The sequence below is a fragment of the Solea solea genome, chromosome 21 (assembly GCF_958295425.1).
Source record: "Solea solea chromosome 21, fSolSol10.1, whole genome shotgun sequence".
Lineage (NCBI taxonomy): Eukaryota > Metazoa > Chordata > Actinopteri > Pleuronectiformes > Soleidae > Solea > Solea solea.
In genome coordinates, this window is record NC_081154.1 from 5,073,425 (window position 1) to 5,096,025 (window position 22,601).

A 22,601-nucleotide genomic window follows, 5' to 3' on the forward strand; every position below is an offset into this window, starting at 1 on the left:
CTCTTGGTTTATACAAAACACCTTTATACCATACTTGCAAATGTGATAAAGTAAAAATAAAAAAAGTAAATCAAATCAACAAACAGATTTTTCTTTTAAGCAGCACACATCAACATTCATCATCTGCCACAGCCCTGATTCAGTCAACAAAGAAATAATTTAAATCACCCAAGTGTTTCAGTCTAAAGTTCAAAAAAAGGTATATAAAATGTTAACAGTCCAAATATTTTACATTAAAATCCTTCATGCCTGGTTACAGTTTTCACATGCATTTACTCAGTTTGTGGCCTGGGTGTGAATAAAAACATGCAAAAAAAATGTGATTATCAACTGGGTGGTCCAGGAAACTGTGAGAAAGACACTTCCCATTGACTTTCACTGCACATAAACATCTATTATCACTTGGAAGGCACAGTAAATCTGTAATCTGGGGTGTATTCTAAAGGTAGTTATTACTTAAAAAGAGGTTGTTCAGAAAGCTGCATTTAGTAACAGTGAAAGACGGTCTATTTTTCCTCCCCCACATATCTGAGAACTTTTTAAGCAAACTTAACGTGTATGTTTTTCCATCCTAGTGTACATGGAAATGCTAAAAACGTTTTACTGTAGCTTCCCTAGACTCTTACACTTAAACAGAATGAATATTTGGTGTCATCTTTCACAGCCCATCCTCAGTAATTGCTTAGCAATGCCCATGATTCATTTGCAGGAAGGCTGCAAGCGAATACAGATCATATTTTATCAGTTTCATCGTCGGAATCACTGCTTTCATCCAAAGAGCCTTCTTCCTCTACGAACTCTCTCTCTTCCTCCTCTTGCCTGCGTCCCTGCAGCTCTTCCAAGACTAAGAAGCGTTTCAGCAGCGCAGCAACTGCCTCCACATCACTGACAAGTCACAGAGCAAAGCAACAAATATACTTTATAAACCATTTGATAGCCTGTGGCACAGTACAATACAAACGTGAGTCAGGTGGCATTAGAGGTATAGAGGAAGCAGACAGTGGATAGAAGAGTGGATAAAAGTAATACATCTATGCTGACAATGATAAAATGCCTTAAAGTTGAATAAGAAGTCAGCACTGGGGTCCTAAACATTTTCCTGTTTTAATTTTTGAGTCTCTTAAACCGCAAATCCAAAAAGACACACACGCACAGGTTCTTTTCTTTTTAATGACTCTGCATTGACTTCCATTCATTAGGACAGCCAATTGCCAAAGCCTTATCCCTAACTTCAACCATAAAGTTAATGCCTAACCCTAACCTAAACACAATTCAAAATTGAGCACTATACTTAACTAGTTCCTCAAAAATGAGGTTCTGCCTCGTTGGGACCAGGTTTTGATCTCTGTGACTTCATTTTTAAACATTAAATGTTCTGAACAATTCTGAGGTGAATCTGAAAGGTGAATACATTTACAATGTGTGGTGTATGTCAACAGCTGATTACGTACCTGCGGCCCCCCAGAGTGGCACTCTGAGTGAGGGGGTAGGAGAAGCCAGTTGCGAGTCGCAACACCAGCACATAGCCCTTCCCAAGATATCGTACCCTCTCTTCTTGTACGCAGATATCGCATAACTGTGTCAAATCCAGCACAACTGACGGAGAGAAGACAAGAAAACTTAAGGTTTAAGATTCGGCACTCTCAATCCCAGACTGTACTGTCCCAACCCACTCTGGGGTGTCACTCACTGACCTTTCTCATGTCCCTTCTTCCACAACGTCAGGACAGAAGCATACAAGCTTACGGTGATGAGCTCGATCCGGTTCTTGGTTTTGTCAAACATGGCCTCCTCCCATTCCTCCATGTTTTGTATGGCCACAAACATGCAGCCGGTCACATAGAAAAGCTTCCACAGGATGCTGTCTGTGTGGGCAAAGAAGAGAAAGAGAAGTGTGAGATAAAAACACATCAATAAAAAGTAACTGAAAGATGCAGATCTTTTAATCACAGAAACAGATAATGCAAATTCAGTTTGCGTACCTGAGCTGTAGTACGCAGCTGCGAACCCAATAGATGCTATACCTGCATTTAAAATGAGACATTGAGTGCAGGGGATGCAAGATGTTTTAATTTACTGTTTTTGTAGGTTCGTGTAGGAGATTTGGTTGGGGTATTTGTTTCTTTCATTATTTACATGTACAAGTAATTTGAATGACAATTACAGACACTTACCAACCAGAAGAGACCATGAACGAATGCCCGGGGATCTCTTCAAGTGGAGCAGAGTGCCAGTGTGCTCCTCAACTGTCATGTATCCCATCTGAGCACACAAAAATGTTTGTTTATACATGTGTATGTGTAGATATACACACACACACATATATATATATATATACATACACACATATATATATGTACATATATATATATACATACACACATATATATATATACACACACATATATACATATACATATACATATATGTACAGATCTAATGTGATCTTTAAACTGTGACATGTCTTCCCTGGCAAATCTCAGGGGACCAAGAATACCACGGACATTTCTTTGCCATAGTTAAGACATTTTTTAAGAAGTAAAAGAGCATTTCTAATATTTATATAGATGTGTTTCTAAAAATATTCTATAATATGCTCTTTAACTTAAGGACCGGTTTAGAAGAGGCATTTCTAGGCATTGGATTCAATGGGTTCATTTGTACACCACAATTATAAAATATAACTTTGTCTTTTTGTTTGTTTCTATACTAGGGCTGAATTGATGCAATAACACTAATGATGACAATCAATTCAAATCACCATTTGTAAATTCAGTAGTTTACACCAGGGCCTTCATAGTAGATTCATTTCAACTTGGCAAGTCCAGAACCAGTGTTTCAGTCTTAAGAATTGTCATGTTATATAAGTCACAAAACTCAACATCTTTGATACTATGATTTTCCAGGATACCCAGTACTGAAGACACAGAACATTTTGTCCTCAAGTCATTTTTTTTAAAGTTCATTGAGCAACACTTAGTCCATCCACCCTTCTTTGTTGTTGGTTTTGGGGCTAACTGTATGTGGTGATAGAGAACCACACACCTCTGTCCCACTTAGAATGCACAAAAACATCAACCACAAAACTATTTGGTATCACTTACCGTTTCTATATGAAGTTTCCCTGCAATTTCTCGTACATTTGTTCGACAAAACGCGTGTAATGAATTATGAGGAAGTTGTTTTTTCCTGTCAACTGCCTTGAATGGGTTACTCTTCCTGGATCCGCCCACTCTGATTGGACAACTTGATTTTCAGGATGTCTTCAAAATAAAAGCTTAGTCGGGTACATTTAAATTATAGATTGTATTTGCCTGCGTATTTTGTTTAATGCATTAGTTCTTAAATGTTTTTAAACACATCAGTGGGTTAGGAAAACATAAATTATGTTTGTTTTATGCTGGAATGGGCTTAGCTGCGACTTACGCGCTTTAAGGCTCGGGTTGGCGCATGCGCAACACACGTGCCGGGGATACACAATGGAGTCCGACGTGAACACACGACACTAGCCCGAATCCTTGAAGCTAGAACGGTTCCAGAAGCGCCAGGCCCCGGTACTTGCATGATGAAGTGACCGCCGAGCGGCGAGATAGCGAAGGAACCGTACACAGACGACTCTACCAGGCGGTGAACGAGAGCAAAGTAGCCGCTGAGCTCACCTGCTTTGCGGCTTTCCCTCAGTGACTGACTGTCCTCTGCATTTTTTGAATGCCTTTGTCTGAAAGAGCCGTGAAATAGAAACCGTCCGGTGAGTTAAGTTAGCTTAATATTGACACCAAGGGATTTCATACCGTTAAACGTGCATTCAATAGAAATTCAAGGTCAATACAGCAATTCAATCGTATATGGCCAGGCGAACCTTTTTTTGCGTAGTGTACGCTATAAAAGAACGTGTGCAATTGGGTAACATTGCCTATATTTGTGTTTCTACGTAGTCGGCAGTTTCGTTGACCTGTAGTCACAGCCATGACTACGCTGTTATGACATAGCAGAAAGGGTCAGGCTAGGCCAGGGCAATAACTCCATAACAATAACAATGCCCACATGATACAATTTTCGTCTATCATATGGAACAAAGGTTTCGGGTTTAAATCGACATTTGTTAATGCACTGCGCATACATGTTTGAGACATAAGCTATGAATGTTTTGCTCTAAATTTTTCTCAATGTTTTAAAGATTAAATCACAATTCAATTCGTCTTGAACTTTCACTCATGATCAGAACTCAGTGTTTAATTATCTGATATTTATTGATATTCTGAATTCTAATATTTGTTCTAATATACTGTTTTGTTTTGTTTTTCAAATGGCATAGAACTTACAGTAGATCAATGTGAGATCTGAAACATTGAAATATCATTGTAAATCATCTACCATGGAAAGATCCCTTAAATTCAGCAGTTATAACAATAATAATTGTGATAAATTTCACATTTTTTTTGGTTCTTTTGAGTGAAAGTTGAAGTGATGTGTTGATTATGTGAAGTATTTATGAGTAGAAAACAGTGAATTATTGCCCAGACCCATGTTATCGTATAATTACAGGTAAATAATGTTTATTTCACAGTCAATGGGTTTGTTTTCTTTTCATTATTGCAGACGTTGTATTTAAACAATATGTGGCTTTAAATGATGACACCCTTCGGCCCTTCACATTATGTGCAGTAATGGGCTTTGTTTTGGCTGTGCGTGTGTGTGTATTTAACTAAAACCATTTAAGTTTTAATGACAGGATACAAGTTTGTGTTCAGTGCAAGTTTCCCATCATTATGAAGCTGTGTTCATGATAAGAGGGGCCGGTTGAGATAGGATAAGAGGGAGGGGGGGGGTTGGCTGGTCACAGGAGGGTGGAGTCCAATAATCAACACTAGGATGCAGTTTCTACCTCCGTCTACATAAATGAATATGTATGTGGAGTCCATACATAAGTGTGTGAATCTATTTTCTTTATTTTTCAGGTAACCTACTGAGAAAATGTCGGAGGTCAGCCTTGCGAAGCGCAAGGAAAAGTGTGAGAACTGCACCAAACAGGTGGATTTCTGATTCTGCATCACAGCGTGAATTCAAAGAAATTGCCTTTTATCTTGTATACATGCTGGATTAGTTAGGAACTAGTTTTAACTCAGCTGCTTACCTGCTTGCAGTGCAACAAGAAGCAGAACGACGATGGTGCTGACTCGCAGCAGGAGAAAGAGGAAGTCAATGGACAGGTATTCTATTTTTCTTTTTTTCATTATTGATCTAGCAAAATTAGTCACCATCAAGATGTTTACTTAAGGGATTTTTTTTATTAAGTACACAAAAACCCAGTTTACTATTTGCATAGTTATACACTTTTCAAATTCTAGAATTTGAAAAGTGTATGAAAGAAAGCCTCAACCTCTATTGCTTTGATTATGACTATGTTTTCCTCTTCTGAGTCCAACTTCCTGGATTTTTTTGTGATTTTGTTTTTTCCCTTAGATTAATGAGGGATCTCAGCTGTTGCTGAGCGCTTGTCTCTCCTGCGACGGCTGTCTCTCAGAGGAGGAGAGCCTGAAGATTTCTCAGCAGAGTGTGGAGGAAGTGGAGCGAGTTCTGGCACTCAATAAAGTACAACAAGTTTGGCAGTTTGAAATCCAATCATGTCTGGAAGTGATCTTCTTGCACTTTGTGCTTTCAATCGTTCTTATTCTATACTTTTTCTGTTGCTCTATTTAGAGATGTGACGCGTCGAAGCACAGGGTGCTGGTTGCATCAGTTTGTCCACAGTCCCTGCCTTTCTTTGCTGTAAAGTTTGGTCTGGACATCAGTGAAGCCGCACAGAAACTCTGTGCCTTCCTTAAGACACTGGGTGAGCTGGCTCTTCTTCTTTGGTTTCACAGCAGTAGGCATCTGTAATTGTTACATCACTGCTTCCTTCTTCTCTTTTACTCGAATACCTTTTATGAAAAATGATATGAGGCTGAAGTTTGTAGAGAGGGTTTTTTCTTCAAGTGGGAGCTAAAGTTGCTTTTTAACTGGTACAAATTCCCACTTTGCCATTTATGTTTTTTGCAGAGGTTCTTTTATTAGTGTGCAAAAATTGCCACCTACCCATTGGTATCTGTCATGGATGCTCAACATTCTTTAGTCTCACTGCTCTGTGGATGCTGCATTTCAGGAGTACAGTACGTGTTCGACACTACCCTGGCGGCAGGCTTCAGCATCTTAGAGAGCCAGAAGGAGTTTATTCAGAGGTATCGCAGGAGGAACCATGACTCCCATGCTCTGCCCATGTTCACCTCCTCCTGCCCAGGTAAAAACTCTACGCCGACGTGTTCTCTCTTTCATTCTTACTTCTCTTTTTGTTCCCCAGGCAGCTGACTGCATCACAGGGTTCATTTGCATGCCATAAGCTGAACATAGAGAAGTCAGAGCCGGTTTTAGAAATTAAAGCTGGTGGGGAGAGATAGGAAGCTTTTTCTTTCACCACTCCCTTTTGTGAGATATACTCTCTGCATAGTGCAGACATATGATATATCTATATGTTTTTTTACCTTTTAAAAGTGACATGGCAGTGCAAACAGGATCTGCAGTTGTTTTCTGACATTCTGAAAGTATTACTACTGAGATGGTGATAAGAAAGTGAAGGTTTTGTTTTGTTTTTTTTTAAATCAGAAACAGTGTGAAACCAAAATCAAATATTTATAGATATATATATTTATATATATATTTATATATATATTTTTTCCCCACTGCTGATAGAGACAGCAGGATTTTAAAACATGTGGTACACATATGCATAGTTAAATTAATTTCCACTGGTCGTTGAGAGGAGTACTACACAATTCTGATGCCCAAGTTAAACATTCTCTGGAAATAGAGCAGATAACAAACATAATAATAAGTTGGGGAAAAAGGAAGGTGTCAGAGACCAGAACTTAGACAGTGATAGTCAATATTAGCCTCGCTATACCCTGCATGTACTGAAGAATGTTGCGGTATGTGGTTTTCCACATAAAACAATGAAAACAACTTAATAACACGGCACCATGTGGGCATGTATGTGTGTGAACAGGGTGGATCCGTTATTCGGAGCGCATCTTGGGCAGTCTGGTCACTCCTCATATCTGCACCGCCAGGTCTGCCCAGCAGATCATGGGCTGCCTGGTCAAGGACTACTTCTCTAAACAGCAGGTGAGTGAGAATACCTGTCAGAACGGTGCAAAGTCACAGTCGGACACCTAAACACTTTCTGTGTGGCAGCATCGAGAATCGTGAAGTCTAAATATGTTATAAATCTGTGTCGTTTCCAACCAAATCATGCAGATTCAAAAACTATTCCTCAAAAACTCAAAAACTATTCCTGTATCTTCTATAAAAAAATAATCAAATTAGGTTACGGTCTAAAGTATGTTTTTCATGCTTCCTAAAAACTCTAATCTTTTATCCAGACTGTATGTAAATAGGACTACATTAACTTAAAGTAAGCATAGTGCTAATGGTAGATTCTGTTGTGTAATGTACGCTCTTCAGTGTAAAGAAAACTAAAACACTGTCCTCCTGTAGGTAATGTGTAACTGCTTTATATCTCCCAGCAGAAGCTGAGTCCAGACAAAGTTTACCATGTGGTGGTGGCTCCCTGCTTTGATAAGAAGCTGGAGGCAGTCAGAGAGGAGTTCACCAACAGCCTGCTAGAGACCAGAGATGTGGACTGTGTCCTCACATCAGGTTCGGTTCTCTCTCTCTTACAGTATACCGTACACAAACTGCTGCCTTGGGCAGACTACAATCTGCAAAATCTTAATTCGAGTTAGTTTAGAACCTTCATTTATGTTGAGTACAACTTTTACTCTCTGGATGTGGCTTTAAAAATCCCACTAGCCCATATGCATTTGGAAGATACCACATTTTGTCACTATATAGTATATTAAACATACCTTCTACTTTTACTGCTTTTGAATTGCTGCCCTCAGGCCCGCTGTTAACATTACCCTGGCCTTTCAAGAAATGGAGCAAAACAGCTGTTTACATGATTAAATCTTTAAATAAACATTTGAACGATAATGTTAAAAAAAAATTTAGGGTGATTTTAAGTGAATATCTAGTCTATAAATGTAGTATGTGCTGTGTATTGAATTGGTTTTACTTCAGGAACAATTCAGTTTTTATCTCCTGTACATAGTAGCATCTCATCCTTTTAAAAACAAATGGCACACCCATTACTTTATACTGTATAATCACATCATACAGTAGCTCTAGGCCAACAGGAAGCACATCCCCTTTTCTTCTGTCCTGCTTAGACCCAGGTGTTTGGAGACGGTCAGCCGCTCACACCACAGATCACAATGCATCTCAGGGGGTTTGTTACTTCCTCTGTTGTGTAATTCTATCTGAGAGGAAGCTGCAGTCACCAAGACGGACATTTGAACGAGCACAAAGTCCTGTACAGGCATCCTCACTTGACGCCTCTTTATTTATTACTTCTCACAGTAAACCTAGTTGATAACAACGTGTTAAAGTGACGAGGGGATGTTTGATGGTTTCAGGGGAGATCTACTACATGATGGAGCAGAGGAAGGTTTCAGTGGAGGAGCTGGACTCGGTTCCACTGGACCAAGTGTGAGTAGTGGAAGTCAAACTGACAATACACTGGGGAAAAAAGTAATAATATGCGGTTGTTTTTGTGCAACGTCTCATTAAACGTCAACTCTGTGATGTACTTTGTGTTGCTGATGTACGAGATTGGTCTTTGTTGTGCAATGTTTGCGGTCAACTTCAAGTCAACATTTACTGTAGTTGTTTAGGAAAATTGTTGTGTATATATTCACGCAATGCAGGCTGGGAGAGGCTGGGGACACGACGCTGGTGAGGCACGAAGGTCGAGGTTCAGAAGGTTTCCTGGAACACGTGTTCAAACATGCTGCTAAGGAGATCTTTGGCGTGGACGTTCATGAGATCACATACAAGACCCTCAGGTGAGACCCCACCCAAGAATTGGAGCGTATTAAGACTTGTTACTAACATTCAGGACATATTGAGTGTGTTTAGTCTTCTTAGGGTTAGGACAGGAATATCATGGTATTAAAAAGCCATGCCTCTGTTTTTAATGACTCAAAAACAGTGCAGGAGTCGCTCAGGTTGTGTATGCGGCTTTAAATAACACAGCCCCTCCCCTCCGCGTTAGTGTGAACAGACATTCGGCTGTGTTTACCGTTTAGAGCTGTAATCACAATACAGTGATATTTTTGCTTACATTATCATACATCACAGTCTCATACTGTCACACGCCTACTGGCTATGGCTGTCTAAATGTTATTGGATCAGCCAGGACTGATGTTAATACCAGGTCTTAAGATCCTGTTTGTTACCAGATGTGTATTTGCATACAGCGAGGGGAAGTGAGATTCAGTCACAGGTGGTCACAGGAGACGGATTCCAGGACACCAGGTGTGAACGGTCATATTTAGCTCTTTTGTCTATTAGGTGTGATAATTCTGAAACTGAGAACAAAACCACAGCAAGCAAACACACACACACACACATACCCAAAAAGAAATGTAAACTTGAGGGCTGAGACTGAGCTAAGATTGCACCCCTAATGTGCAGGCATTAATACCATGATTATATGCCTCATTTATGTCTGACAGGATTGTACTGTGGGAAATCTGTGTCGGAAAACTCACCTCACATTGCTGGTTTTACAGAAACCGAGACTTCCAGGAGGTGACACTTGAGCGGGACGGGGAGACTCTGCTGCACTTTGCTGCCGTCTACGGTTTCAGGAACATCCAGACCCTGGTTCACCGCATGAGGAAGGGACGTGTGCCTTACCAGTTGGTGGAGGTGTTGTCCTGTCCAGGAGGTAAGATCACAATCAGCAACATCATTTATAACATAGTTATAGTTTTAAGGTTTTAGAGACAGTTTTTTGTTAAAACACTTTTATACTGCCGGGGTTTTATTGAGCCACAAATAAAGTATGTGGATCGACTGCTGTGGCGACCCCTAAAGAGGGAGAAGTTGAAGAAAAGAAAAAAATATGCTGAACATTGGTCATCAACTGGTTTCTATGTATCTGCTGCTTCAAAACCATGTTTTCATCATGGTACAGTTTGGTTTGGTACAATTCGGAACGGTAAAGCCTGTAGTCAGACTTGCCCTTTGACTGAGAGCAGTACCTTTACTTCAGGGGTGGGCAATTATTTTCCCCAAGGGGCCACATGAGAAACAAAAAATATTGTTGAGGGTCGCGCCAAATTTTAATTAAATTGTATCTCTTTTATCTAAAAAAGCAGTAAATTGTATTGTTTTGGTGTAAATTTTGCAGCACACAAACACACACAATAAACAACACAATTACTAACCAACTCTATTAAAAATATCAAATTACTACACTATATAATGAATACTATTATACTATACTACTGTGGTGTAGTGCAGTGACCACAAACCCCCCCCACCCCGCACAGAGCGCACCTGCACGCTTACGCACGCACACACACTAATGCTGCAATCACACCAGGTGAGTTTACATACGAGTAACGCGCTTCGCTGGTTAGATAATTTAGATAAGATATTAAACAGGGAGGGAGATAATGTTAACTCCTGAACTTAAACCGAGACACTTATAGAAGAAAGGTACCACGGACCGCGTTCTTAACGTTTGTCTTCGATATAGACTGCCTCCGACTCCTTTGTGCGCTCTTCATCAGATAAGTTCTTGTGTTTCTCTTCGTGTTTGGTCACGTTGTGGCGTTTCAGATTGTAATCCTTAAACACAGCGACTTGTGTACCAAAAACTAAGCACACGGCGTTACCTTTGACACCTGTAAAGAAATATTTAGCAGTCCATGTCTTGTCGCAAACACAGGTGTAACTGGCTAGCGTCACCTGTCGCTGTGCAGACAGACGCAGATATGTGCGTCCATACGTCAGGCTTTTCAAAATAAAAGCAACATAGTTGTAAGATGCCCAGGTCTGCAATAAAAATGAAAAAGTCAAGGTTTACCCTACATTAATCATAATTAACAGTCCTAAAACATCTGGCATGCAAAGGCTTTTAGTTTCAGTCTTCTTAGCTTAGACCTGCTCCTGTAAACCACTCCTGTTTACCACCCATGTGTTACATCAGGGTGTTTAAGCGGCCGCGGTCAAGCGCAGAGCGAGGTGGGAGGACGGCTGGACAAAGCCCTGGTCCAGCAGATGGAGGACGCCTACACCAGCCTGCCGGTCCGTCTCCCCGAGGTCAACCCCAACCTGCACACCCTCTATCAAGACTGGCTGCAGGGCCAGGACTCATCACAGGCCAACACGCTGCTGCACACTCGCATCAGAAGCCAGGGTCACATCCACACACAGCCTCCACACATGCAGTGGTGACAGGAAAGTGGAGTGTTCAAGATGACAGAAAAAATAAAAGGGGGACATTTCTGCTCGAAAGCATCCAAAGCCGAGGACCATGTTGCGCTGCAAGTCTGTAAAGGTGTAATTCTTCCATTTAACCACAGGGTGGTGATGTATGCATTTACAAAACTGGATTGGCTGAACCAAAACTGAGAGTCCAAAAAAATGAGGAAGTCTGTAGAAAGTGTGAACTATTGACGGCAGCTTACAGCACAATAAGCCCCCGCACAAAACAAAGAATACAACAACAGGAGTGTGGATACTGAATGTACATTTAAAGAGTGGTTTGTGTTTAAAACCCAATCCGTCCCAGTATGAAATAACTGTTTGTTTTCCTTTATGTCACCACTGTTCCTGTCTAAAAGACGAGGCAGTAGCTATGCAACAGTGTGAGCGTCGTCTCTCATCAGTAAGTAAAACAAAGTAAGTGTTGCTCTGATAAGAAAGAATTTAGTTGCCCAGTGTCTGGTTTATACGTCCTCCGTAAAGAGATGATCATTATCATTTTTTATTATTATTTTAAATGGTACAAGCTTATTTTATTTGTTCCCATTCCACAAACTAGTTTTTTTTTGGGGTTTTTTTATTAAACGTTGTCGGTTTTTGTTCTGTTTTTCTTTTTCAATGAAACATACATGTCATACATGTTAACCACTAAAATTATTCTGACAAACAAAACAAAGTGTGATGTCATTTTAATGCAGTTTGTTATTCCAGGAAATATTCAACCTTTTTCGGGGAAATGATTATCGCAAGTCACGAGGAAAAGTTAAATTCCAGAGTTTCTTATTGATGAGAATGATCGGTCATGTTTGTGTTGCCCTCAGAATCCATCTCTTTGAGTTTTAAATGTTTGACCTGTGAAGTATAAGGAGTTAATGATTTGCTTGGAGGGGATTTAGCCACCATCGCAAAGACAAAAGTATATTCTGCAGGCTGAGATACAGACCATTAAATCAGAGGACAATGTAAATGACCAGTAATAATAATAAAAGCTTTAGCTGCCAATCTGCCAATCTTATAGATATTAGATTTTAAACCATCCTGTTGTGACATCAGTGAACACTTCAAAAACACTTTTCATTTCATTTCAAGGTGTGCACAACATTACTTTAATTTTTAAGTCCCCGATTAAATGTCAGATTGTCATTGACGGAGAAAAACAAACAGAACTTGTGTCCTAAGTTATCGTCTAAAAGGAGATGTTTTAAAAGTGAATGTGAAACTGCGTTTTTATCTTAAGTATTTACACCAAGTTGACAGTTTATTCAGTAAATGAACTACATTTGCAAAAACATGCGTCACCTCAAGGACACTGTCTGGTGTCCTTTATTTTCTGTTTCTTCATTACTACCTGTAATGAGGTGTGGCCTCATAGTAGGCGTGTGTGTGTGTGTGTGTGAGGGTATAATGAAATCTGGCTCACAGCAATGCTGCCATTGGGATTTGCTCCTTGATGCATCAGAAAGAAGTTCTCAATGAGGTAAGCACCTTCTTTCCTTCTCTTTCTTTTCTTTTTTTACACTAAATTTACCAGTCCGATTTTCTTAAATAAAAGAAAAGCAGTATTACTTTCAAACACCTCTTTATAATTAATTATTTTTTCATATGATAATCTCACCTGTTGATTTAGAACTTAACTTTTTATCACCTACCTCCACATTTCACCATGTACACACCTGCGTGCAGTGGTAGATTAACTGCAGGGCAAATAACTGTGAAACAGAGTGTGGTTCCTGGCACGCGCCGGTTTAAAGGTACGTTCGGTGCATCTGCAAATTGATTTTACAATCGTGTCAGAGTACTCGACTTAGTTAATGTTTGACAATATTTCCCCCTGAAAGGAGGATAAAAGATCAAAGATACTGCAGCGAGCGGTGCACTCAGTAACAAATAAAACAATGACATATTGAGAGAACTGTGACATCAGGTCTTCACAGTCTGATGCACTTCTCAAGAGATAATTTGTCCCTTAGACACATGAGGAAATAAGCGCTCACCTGTCCATCACACCTGCATGACACCTGAACACAGGTCGTAGTCTTCCTTTCGTCTGCTACGCCTGAGGTGCTGACCAGGTCATATGTCAGTATTGCCATTGCCTCTGCGGGAGGTCTTGAAGGGTTGAGTGAGCATCAGTGGGAACTGCTGGTTGAAGAATTGTGCTGGAACTTGGTAGCGTGCTTCCAATGACCATGAGCCATCTGAGCTGGGGGACTATTTCATACCGCTCACTGGTGTGTTCCTGAGGGTGAGAAGTGCAAGATCAGTAGATGTTTCACAGTTCTATCAGCTGGTCCAGTTGACTGAGCATAGCCTGTTCTAGAATGGGTGATGCCCCATGAAGTTCTTAAGTCCTTAATTTCTTGGAATGGAACATGATCACACAGCAGTTCCTCAGGGATGCCTCGTCTGGAGAAGACTTGATTTAATTTTGTTGATGACCCTGCGTGATGTTCAGGACGTCTGGGTATTCTGAGATGTAGTCTACCACAGGTAGAAAAGGCTGACCCTTTATTTCGAAAATATCAGCTCCAATCGGAAGCTCTGGGATGTCATGTGAGATCAGTGGCTCCTTCTGTTTGCAGTATCATTTGTTTTATCAACAATCTCTGCAGCTGCTGCTTGTATAAATGACACTGTAGTACAATCAACATAACTGATTCAGAGCTGTCTTGTCTAAACTTAGAACTTGATACAACTGTTGTAGTGCAGATGGCCCCACATCTTTGAGTCTGGCTCTGTCTGTTTTTTTCTCTTCCCACTGATGCCTCGTGCTTGAACCTGGCCACCTGGCCACACCTATGAAACTCATCTGGAGGAACCATTGCATTCATATTATTTTCTAAGGAGTGCTTTTCTGGTGGCGAAAAGGGACCCAGTGCCCTTCCAATCAAAAACGGTGCTGTTATGGAGTTCCCCTACATGACAGAGTCACAAAGGGTGTCATTAGAGGAAATTATATTAAGTGCTGTACAGAAAATGCCCGCCTTGGTGATAGAAATGAATTCAACAATAATGTGTGAAGGTCCATATAGAGGTCCAATGGAAATTCAGTGCCCAGGGTCGGGCTGTCTTTGACCCCAGTTTGCACTTCGGACATGCCTGTGCCTTAAGTGTGTTAGTGACGCCTGTCCTATCGGGGCGAGTAGGTGCCCTTTTAATTTTCGCCCCTGCCCGTCCGAATGTCTGTGCACGCCACTGACACAGTCGCTGCAGACCCACAGAAATTGTTTAACCGAAAGCATGTGTTGATGTTTTGCAAACGGGAACCAATACTGTGTTGATTTGAAAGTAAGATAAGGCCCTAAAGAATGTGGAGAATGTGGAGATGACATTGATCTTCACTGTGACTTTAGTTACCTTCACTTTTTTATTTTCATTCCTGCCTCCATGATGGCATAACACAATGAGATGTCACCAATTCTTACATAATGGAGTCTTAAAAGTACACAACATTAACTATACTCAGTTATCAAAAGTAATGTTTTAGAAGTAAAAGTGAGGCGTTAGAATTGAGTTGAGTTGCTCTTCAAATAGAAGGTTCAACTTCCGCCTCTGCTTTTCTATACGTGTTCTTAGGCCAGACACTTAACTATGAAATATGTGTGACAAAGCTGTGGTCACCAAGACTAGAAAACAACTCTTACTGACTCTTCTTCTGATTTGATTTGGAAGTAACGAGTAATGAGAAAAGTAAAAGTTGCTAGAAATATAAATAAGAAAGTAAAGTACAGATCCATGAACTATCCGAGCTGGCACACCACAGGGCTAAGGGCCGTCTGCAGTGACCCAGGTCGGATTCCACCTGTGGTCCTTTGCTGCAGGTCTTCCCCCTCTCTTTTCACACTGTCCAATAAAGGCAAAAAAAAAACAGTTGCTACTGTTCCTGCACCATGCAGCTCCAAGTAGTAACACTGAAGACAAAAGTGCAGCACAGAATTTACTGCAGCGCCATGAAAAACTAAAACAAAAATACCACAAAACACTATTACTCTGTTACCTTCGTGCCTCTTTCCTGATTCTTTAAGTTTTTTTTCTTCCAGGTCCTAAACACAGTGGAGCTTCAGCGATGTACTTCCCGTGGATATGTTTGGCCCTGCTCTGCGCTGCCGCCCGCTGCCCACAAAGCAGTGCATCTTCAGATAAAGGTATGTTCGATGTTGCTATCACCACAAGTAAACATACAGGCTACTGCAAATACATGAAGTTTAAAACTTGCTTTTAATCTCATTCAGATTTGTGGCTGGAGTGTGACAAAACAGTGGAAGTAGTAAACGGAGAGTCTGCGCAGCTGAGCTGTACTGTACATGACCAAAAAATAAAATACTGTGAAGTTCATGGTGCTCATCTCACCTGGATGAGCACCAGCAGCAACATAACATGTCACGTTCAGCTCGTTGCCAATGAACAGGATCATCAGACCCATGTGTTGTGGACTATCCCCGCTGTCACAAAAGACGATATTTGTACCATCATAGTACAGACAAACTGTGGCTTCCCGGAGTCATTATCTGTCATAGTCAAAGCGTATCCAGACCCACAGTCAGTCCTCCCGAGTACAGGTGAGTGAACAAGTGAATGTGTGCATTATTATTTGAGAATGGTGAGTCAGCTATTCCCAATTGTTGTTGTTTAGTTTTCTCTTATTCACCTGTCCTCGTCGTCATTCACCTGTCCTTTCGTCATTCACCTGTCCTTGTTATTCACCTGTCCTCATCGTCATTCACCAAAAAAAACAAAGTAAAAGTAAAATTACAAATTAAAAAAATTACTTCAATAACAGATAATTTGACAGGTGCCTTCCTGAGTCTTTTCAGTGCACACTGGCAGACAATTCTCATTGTCCATGGACACTGATTCAGCAAATTCTTCTAGACAGACTAGAGGCAGATGCTTTTTCTGGGTGGAAATGACAATTTTTTCACACGTAAATCTGACCCCATTCAATCCACATTTATTTCAGGTTATTATGTATAATATGTACGGCAAAGGGCCACACAGTTGGTGTAGTGGTTACAGTTTGCAGAAGGCTCTAGGGCACTCTAGCTAATGGGGATCCTAATAAACAAATAACATGTACCGTATGTTTTCTCTTGATAGGTGCAGGCCAACCAACACAGGTTTACATCACGCTGGGTGTCGTTTTCGTCCTCGTTGTTGTTGTTGGTGTTGCCGCTTTGGTCGTTTACCGGGGCAAAAAAAAAAAAAGAAGATCTTCAGTTCCATCAAAGGACAAGAATGAGCTTACTAATGTAATGTCTAACTAATTCTGAAATGTCACTTTAAAGGTTTTTCTGTTGTATGTAATGTATATGTTTTCAGTAATTTTACACAGATTCTTCTTCTTTAAGTAAAACGTCTTTACTTTGATTTCAGAAATGCTGTTTGCAGTGTTTAAATCTAGACCGCAAACATTTTCCAACCATTTTTTAACAATCTGAGCTCCTTTCCTAAACTTTTAAAACTCACACTTTTATATACATTAAAGTATTTTTTTTAAATATCTTGGATGTCATGTTTGCCTTTTTAAGATGTATTTGTTTTATTCTTATATCCTTTTACCTATTTTAACCATAATTGAATCTTTTAATTTCTTTTAAAAACTTGTTTTCAATTCTGTTTTTAAACTCTCCTCTTCAGCCCCTTTGAAAAGTGCTCCCTAAGCACAACTTGCGTAGATTAATCAGTGTACAGATCGTTCATTTATTTTTTATCTCCCCACGTTTTGTAGCAAGATGCTGGTGTTGTGTTGTCATAATAAACAACCATGTGGGAAAACATGATAAATACTGGATAAATGCTAATCTCCTTGTTTTGTAACAAATAATGTTCTGTTAATAATTGTCATTTATCTGAAAAAAACAACAACTTCCTGGTAGCCAAATAAATAAACAATATAAACATGGATGGTGTCGTTTCTCTTTTGCCCTGCACTCATTTTTAAAATCACAATGATGGTTTGAGCTAAAGAGTTTCACGTATCTGTAATTTGTTATTTATATTTCTAGCAACATTTCCTCTAACTATCTTTGTTTCACGTAACTACCAAATAAAATCAGAAGAAGAAGAGTTGGTATTATGGTCTGTATTTATATAGAGCTTTTCTAGTCTTGATGAGCTGCTTTACACCCTAACCCTAATACTTTTACTTCTAAAACTTAAGTACATTTTACATCAGAAAATTACTTTTTAATACTTAAGTACAGTAAATGTCATATACTTTAAGACTTTTACGTCATATTAAGTCATATTATTAAAATAAGTGACTTCAACTTCTACCAAAGTCATTTTCTGGGAAGATTCTTGTACTTGTACTCAAGTATCCCTTTTACGTACTTTATACAAGACTGTATATGTATTGCCAATTTCCCCATATGGGATGAATAAATGATTGTTTTATCTTATCTTAGGTATGATTAAGTTTAGATTAAGTCTCTCCATAAAATGAATTCAAGTCAATGTAATGTCCTCTGAAGTCATGGAAAACAGACTGATAGAACTGCTATCTTCTTATTGGCACTTATTAACGAGCTGTAAAGTGTTTCGTTATTTGAGTCACTTAAATATCCCCCCCACACACCTAAAGATGCAAAGTTGGCATCTGAGATAAAGCTCATAAAGCTTCTACCCTCAGGCCACTGGGTTATTTTGGCCCTGAGCAGAGGCAGTAAGAGTACTGAACTAAGTTACTTAGTTAAAAAAAAGTTTTTTTAAATAAGGTTCTTTCTTGTGTTGTGTAAAAAGGACACACATCTCACATACATTGTTTTGGATTAAAGGCAAACCTTTACAAATTAAAGTGCTGACAAAAATAAAATTTGTCAACACATAAGTTATCAGTCAAAATGGATCAAAGGTCACAAATGTCACTCACTCAGGGGCCTTCATTTGCAAAGTACTACATTACATCACATTACATGTCATTTAGCAGACACTTTTATCCAAAGCGACTTACAAGGGAATTGAGTACAACCTGCCAGGGGTGGAGTTTAACTTGCGACCATGAAGTCTTTGCACACAGGGTCTTAACCACAGGCAAAAAATATAAATATAATAAATAATAAATAAACAAAAAAAAAATACAAAACAAAACATACTTAGGTTAAAGTAAAATTTTAAAAATGACTGCTGACAGGGAGATAGGCAGGGGGTACACCTTGGACAGTCAAATTTGCAAACATTTTTTACTAAACTAAATGTCTGTATGTTTGCATTGTGCAAGTGTGAACTGATGATGATTGTGTATCAACTATAAAGTTGTCTGAATCTGAAAACCATAACATACAGTGATTGATGACGGCTGTTGGTATGGTGTATGGTGCTTTGTCAAAGTGTACAGGTGAACATGACGCCGGTTAATAATGTAACATAACTTCAAACAGAATGCTTAACAAGCAGAAACAAGCACTTCCTTCTTCTTTGAAGAATTCACACATTCACACACACACACACACACACGTTGATCACCACTAACCAGAGTCAGTGTCACATCCTTGTCAGTCAGTCTGTGTTCATCTTGCCTGCAGCTCATCTTGCAGGATGAAAGTCCACTGGTGGAGTTGGGTGTTGGGATTTCTCTGCATGCCTGCTGAGGTGATGCTCTACAATTGGACAGGTGAGTGGGTGCAAGTGAGAGGAAAAAGAAAGAAACAGAACGGATAAGTTTTGCATTGAGGACCTATAAAAGCTGAGAAAAGGCTTTTCCTGTTTGCTTGCATGCCCTTGTTGTTGTCTGTCTTTGTCTTATCCTCTGCAGTGCAGTGTCTCAGAAATCATTAGAGAGAAGAAAAGACTCGTAAATTTAATTTATTTTTTTCAAATACAACAATAAATGATGTCACAACTGTAGTTTTAGCTGCTTTATATATACATTTATTGCTGAGGGTCAAACATTGGGTCGACTCCACTGACTTCATTATTATTTTAAAACATAAATTATATCCAACATTGGTAAAACAAGTAGATTTGCCCTTTAAAACGTTGCATACAACATGCATGCATTTGAAAGAAGCTTAACATCCTAATACTTAGGTTAAGGTACTCCAAAACTGCTCTTGCCTTCACTACTTGTACTTTTCTTGACACCAACAACAGAAACTTTTAACACGGCAGTTTGAATTTCTCGTGTAATCTGTGACTGTAAAAGTTTCTCTTACCAAATAGGAAACACTTTACGTTAAAGTACAGTAATATGGAAGAAATATTACAGTAAAACTTTCTAATTCCTGTAGTAAACACTGCATGTAATAGTATGGCAATATGAAGGGGGAATGTGTGGGAGACATAAGTATGTCTATGTAATTCAAAGGTTGTCTGATTTTGTTTGATTTTGATGCACAAGCACTACACATTACACTAATGGTAGATACTCATCAACAGTAAAGGGAAAAAACTAAATAAAACAACGTAAACAACCAATTCAACTAATTAAAGAGTATACTGCAGCTGGTAAACTTTATACCTGCATTAATGCACACATACCCACGCATATATATATATATATATATATATATATATATATATATATATATATATATATATATATATATATATATATATATATACATACACATATATATGTATATATACATATATATGTGTATATACACATATATGTATATATATGTGTATATATATCTATATATATATATACATATATACATACACACACACATATACATATATGTATATATATCTATATATATATATATATATATACATATATACATACACACATACACAGTATAGCATCTCCTCAAGTTGGTGGCAAGTGTGAGAGTGTATGCATGAGTGTGTGTGAGTGCGTGTGTATATGTATGGAAAGTTGGGTAGTTGCATGTGCTGTGTGTGTGTTCTTGTACGTGTATCTTTGTGAGGACCAAAAGACCTTATAAACCAAAGGGAGTGAGGACATTTTGGCTGGTATTCACGCTCTGTCACCACTTTAAAAAGGACCTTTTAAGGGTTAAGACTTGGTTTAAGGGTTAGGATTAAGTTTGTGTGTGTTCCAGGTATTATTATAGAACTATTATCTCAGTTGTATTATGTAGTATCACCATGTTTTTATTTACTGTAATGTTAAGTGTTACGATGTTCACTAACACTCTGTCTCTCCACACAGTCTCTCAAAGCCCCTCGTCCCTCTCTTTCATGAGAGTGAACTCATCGGTTGAGATCTCGTGCTCCACGTCGCTGTCCGACCCGGACGGTCTCTACCTGTACGGGCGTTTCCACGGCGATAAGAGCATCGTGTACCTATCCTTGCACGATGGACAAGTCGTCAAAACCACCCCGGCTACAGAATTTACAGGCCGAATTCACGTGACTCCAGAGCAGCAGATGGAGGCAGGTACTGGGTTCACGCTGAATCTGTCTCTGCTGGAGCTCAGTGACACCGACTTCTACTACTGCTCCTGGACTCACTTCGTATCGCAGACTGGCAGACTGGAAAACCAGCCAAGCAATGGCACCGTGATCATTATCACAGGTGAGTGGAATTAAAAAAAAGATGTTGCATGTTGATGTAAAAAAGCAATTTACCTTCTGTCTTTGGTAATCGTTTTTCCACAGAGCACGATCCTCATCTTCACTGCAGGGACCAGATCTGGGATCTGACCTTGATTTTCTCAGCAGCATTCACTGGCATCCTGCTCTTCATCATTGTAGCACTGGTTCTGCAATGCAGAGCGGTAAGAGTGACCCACATCTGCTCTAACAAACATAACTTAACAACAATAAACAACTCCACTTACAATCAACCAAGTCATTCATTATTTCTGAACTTACAGACATCAAACTTTTTAGGACTTGGTGGACCTATGCACTTAAAAATAAAAACTTATCTCCTGCCAAATACAATACAGAATCTTTTTTCTGTGGATCTGTGAAACAGCTGCACAGAGGAATTGAAACAATGAACATCACTATTTTTTGTATAAATAAAAACTAGCATTTACTGAAAACTGAATTGAACTAAAATTGTAGCGAAAATGTGCTTAATTTTCATTTGTACATTTATTTCATACATAAACCTTTTTAGGTTCATATGAAGTGTATTTATTTTTTCTCTGCTGGCAATTTTGCAAGGTTGTATTTGAGACACAATACTTATACAAAACCTTTTTGAATCTTGTACTTGGCAAATACTCTGCATATTGCAAAAAACTAAACACTAAAACTAATAAAAAACAAGGCAATCAGGGATGGCAGACTTCATCCCATTCATGCAATAAGCCTCTGGCGGCCTCTGTTGGTCATATTGGCAAGTGTAAGTGCGGAAACACAAACAAACATGCCGACACACAGAGCCACCAAAAACAATAGTTCACTCCCACTCCGTGGGGTGAAGTAACTAAACAGAAATTAAGCATTTACAAAAAATAAAAACTACCAAACCCACTCTAAAAACGAATTAAAACAGTCATTTTTAAAAACAAGTGCGAAAACAACAAAATAAAAACTAAAACTAATGAAAAATCGCAAACTATTATCACCTTGTAGCCTACTGTACACCTTTTCAGTCTATATCCTTTTTAATTTATAAGAATGTGTGTTTGAAATGTGTCAACACAAATGCACCTGCATTATTTGTGAATACCTGTGACTGAAATAAATTAATTAACATGCAAGAGAGAAGACAGTTTGTCCAATTAATGTGTTTTCTGTGTGTTTTTTTTTTACCACAGTTTAAGAAGAACTTCAGACCTGCCAGAGCTGAAAAACTACTCAGACCCAGAAGCCCTCCGCACGTTTGCCCTCAGCACAGGACACAGGAGTGCAGCCCCTATATGGTCACATCTACGAATGCTCTGGACTTCAGGGGCATTCTGTGATTTTCTTTTTTTTCTGTAAAAAAAATATACAGTATACAGCATTTTTGAAACTTTTGATTCTGCAACTTGTTAACCATGATAAGGTGCCTCGTGTTTTTTTTGCTCTGATTTTCATTTCCTTTTGAAGTTAAATGTGTTTTGTTTGCAGAAAAAGTCATTGAGCTACCACATCCTGGCTGATGTATGTGAATGTTTTTGTTTGCAACGCAAGCGGTTTGTTCATTTTGTTTGACCTTTGATTTGTATTCAATCTAAACCCTTTCTTTACCCTCAGTTGTGTTTGTAGTAGATGCCCATATTGATTACCTCAGAAGTCAGTCTTAAGAAAAACAGGAAATAATGACAGTTATCACTCAGTTCTGTTTCTGACTTTGTTTCACTGACAATTTCTTTCTTCCT

At 39.1% G+C, this 22,601-nt stretch overlaps 3 protein-coding genes across 5 annotated transcripts; 2 read left to right on the forward strand and 1 right to left on the reverse strand.

The window, feature by feature from the left end:
- Position 1: 1 nt before the first annotated feature.
- On the reverse strand, positions 2 to 9,789 carry LOC131448161 (cytochrome b-245 chaperone 1 homolog). 2 transcript variants are annotated; one of them, XM_058620321.1, is made up of 6 exons: positions 9,648 to 9,789; positions 2,175 to 2,262; positions 1,983 to 2,024; positions 1,695 to 1,865; positions 1,452 to 1,596; positions 2 to 885 (listed from the first exon to the last, which is right to left on the reverse strand). In XM_058620321.1, exons 2-6 carry the CDS (start codon positions 2,260 to 2,262, stop codon positions 732 to 734), a joined length of 600 nt encoding a protein of 199 aa, XP_058476304.1. In that variant the 5' UTR covers positions 9,648 to 9,789; the 3' UTR covers positions 2 to 731. The 2 variants fall into 2 exon arrangements, with proteins under 2 accessions (XP_058476304.1, XP_058476303.1); XM_058620320.1 differs by lacking the exon at positions 9,648 to 9,789 and adding an exon at positions 3,105 to 3,244.
- narf (nuclear prelamin A recognition factor) lies at positions 3,475 to 12,375 on the forward strand. 2 transcript variants are annotated; one of them, XM_058620315.1, is made up of 12 exons: positions 3,475 to 3,748; positions 4,959 to 5,031; positions 5,145 to 5,210; positions 5,464 to 5,592; positions 5,701 to 5,833; positions 6,143 to 6,277; positions 7,040 to 7,158; positions 7,560 to 7,692; positions 8,511 to 8,583; positions 8,802 to 8,939; positions 9,669 to 9,826; positions 11,096 to 12,375. In XM_058620315.1, exons 2-12 carry the CDS (start codon positions 4,975 to 4,977, stop codon positions 11,341 to 11,343), a joined length of 1,389 nt encoding a protein of 462 aa, XP_058476298.1. In that variant the 5' UTR covers positions 3,475 to 3,748; positions 4,959 to 4,974; the 3' UTR covers positions 11,344 to 12,375. The 2 variants fall into 2 exon arrangements, with proteins under 2 accessions (XP_058476298.1, XP_058476299.1); XM_058620316.1 differs by having other exon boundaries at positions 7,563 to 7,692.
- Positions 12,376 to 18,849: 6,474 nt separating this feature from the next.
- Positions 18,850 to 22,202, forward strand: LOC131448734 (uncharacterized). The gene is made up of 4 exons (XM_058621455.1): positions 18,850 to 18,985; positions 20,492 to 20,857; positions 20,941 to 21,059; positions 22,056 to 22,202. The coding sequence occupies exons 1-4, from the start codon at positions 18,910 to 18,912 to the stop codon at positions 22,200 to 22,202; spliced, it is 708 nt and encodes a 235-aa protein (XP_058477438.1). The 5' UTR covers positions 18,850 to 18,909.
- Positions 22,203 to 22,601: the final 399 nt, after the last annotated feature.

What these genes read in the sequence shown, in the direction of transcription:
- LOC131448161 (XM_058620321.1), bottom strand. Translation starts at nt 2,262, where the DNA reads ATGGGATACATGACAGTTGAGGAGCACACTGGCACTCTGCTCCACTTG. An exon ending in TTCATGGTCTCTTCTGGTTG is followed by an intron (nt 2,025 to 2,174) that starts GTAAGTGTCTGT and finishes TTTTAAATGCAG; the next exon opens with GTATAGCATCTATTGGGTTC. An exon ending in GAAGAAGGGACATGAGAAAG is followed by an intron (nt 1,597 to 1,694) that starts GTCAGTGAGTGA and finishes TCTCTCCGTCAG; the next exon opens with TTGTGCTGGATTTGACACAG.
- narf (XM_058620315.1), top strand. Translation starts at nt 4,975, where the DNA reads ATGTCGGAGGTCAGCCTTGCGAAGCGCAAGGAAAAGTGTGAGAACTGC. An exon ending in GTGAGAACTGCACCAAACAG is followed by an intron (nt 5,032 to 5,144) that starts GTGGATTTCTGA and finishes ACCTGCTTGCAG; the next exon opens with TGCAACAAGAAGCAGAACGA. An exon ending in GTTCACCTCCTCCTGCCCAG is followed by an intron (nt 6,278 to 7,039) that starts GTAAAAACTCTA and finishes GTGTGTGAACAG; the next exon opens with GGTGGATCCGTTATTCGGAG.
- LOC131448734 (XM_058621455.1), top strand. Translation starts at nt 18,910, where the DNA reads ATGAAAGTCCACTGGTGGAGTTGGGTGTTGGGATTTCTCTGCATGCCT. An exon ending in GATGCTCTACAATTGGACAG is followed by an intron (nt 18,986 to 20,491) that starts GTGAGTGGGTGC and finishes CTCTCCACACAG; the next exon opens with TCTCTCAAAGCCCCTCGTCC. An exon ending in TGGTTCTGCAATGCAGAGCG is followed by an intron (nt 21,060 to 22,055) that starts GTAAGAGTGACC and finishes TTTTTACCACAG; the next exon opens with TTTAAGAAGAACTTCAGACC.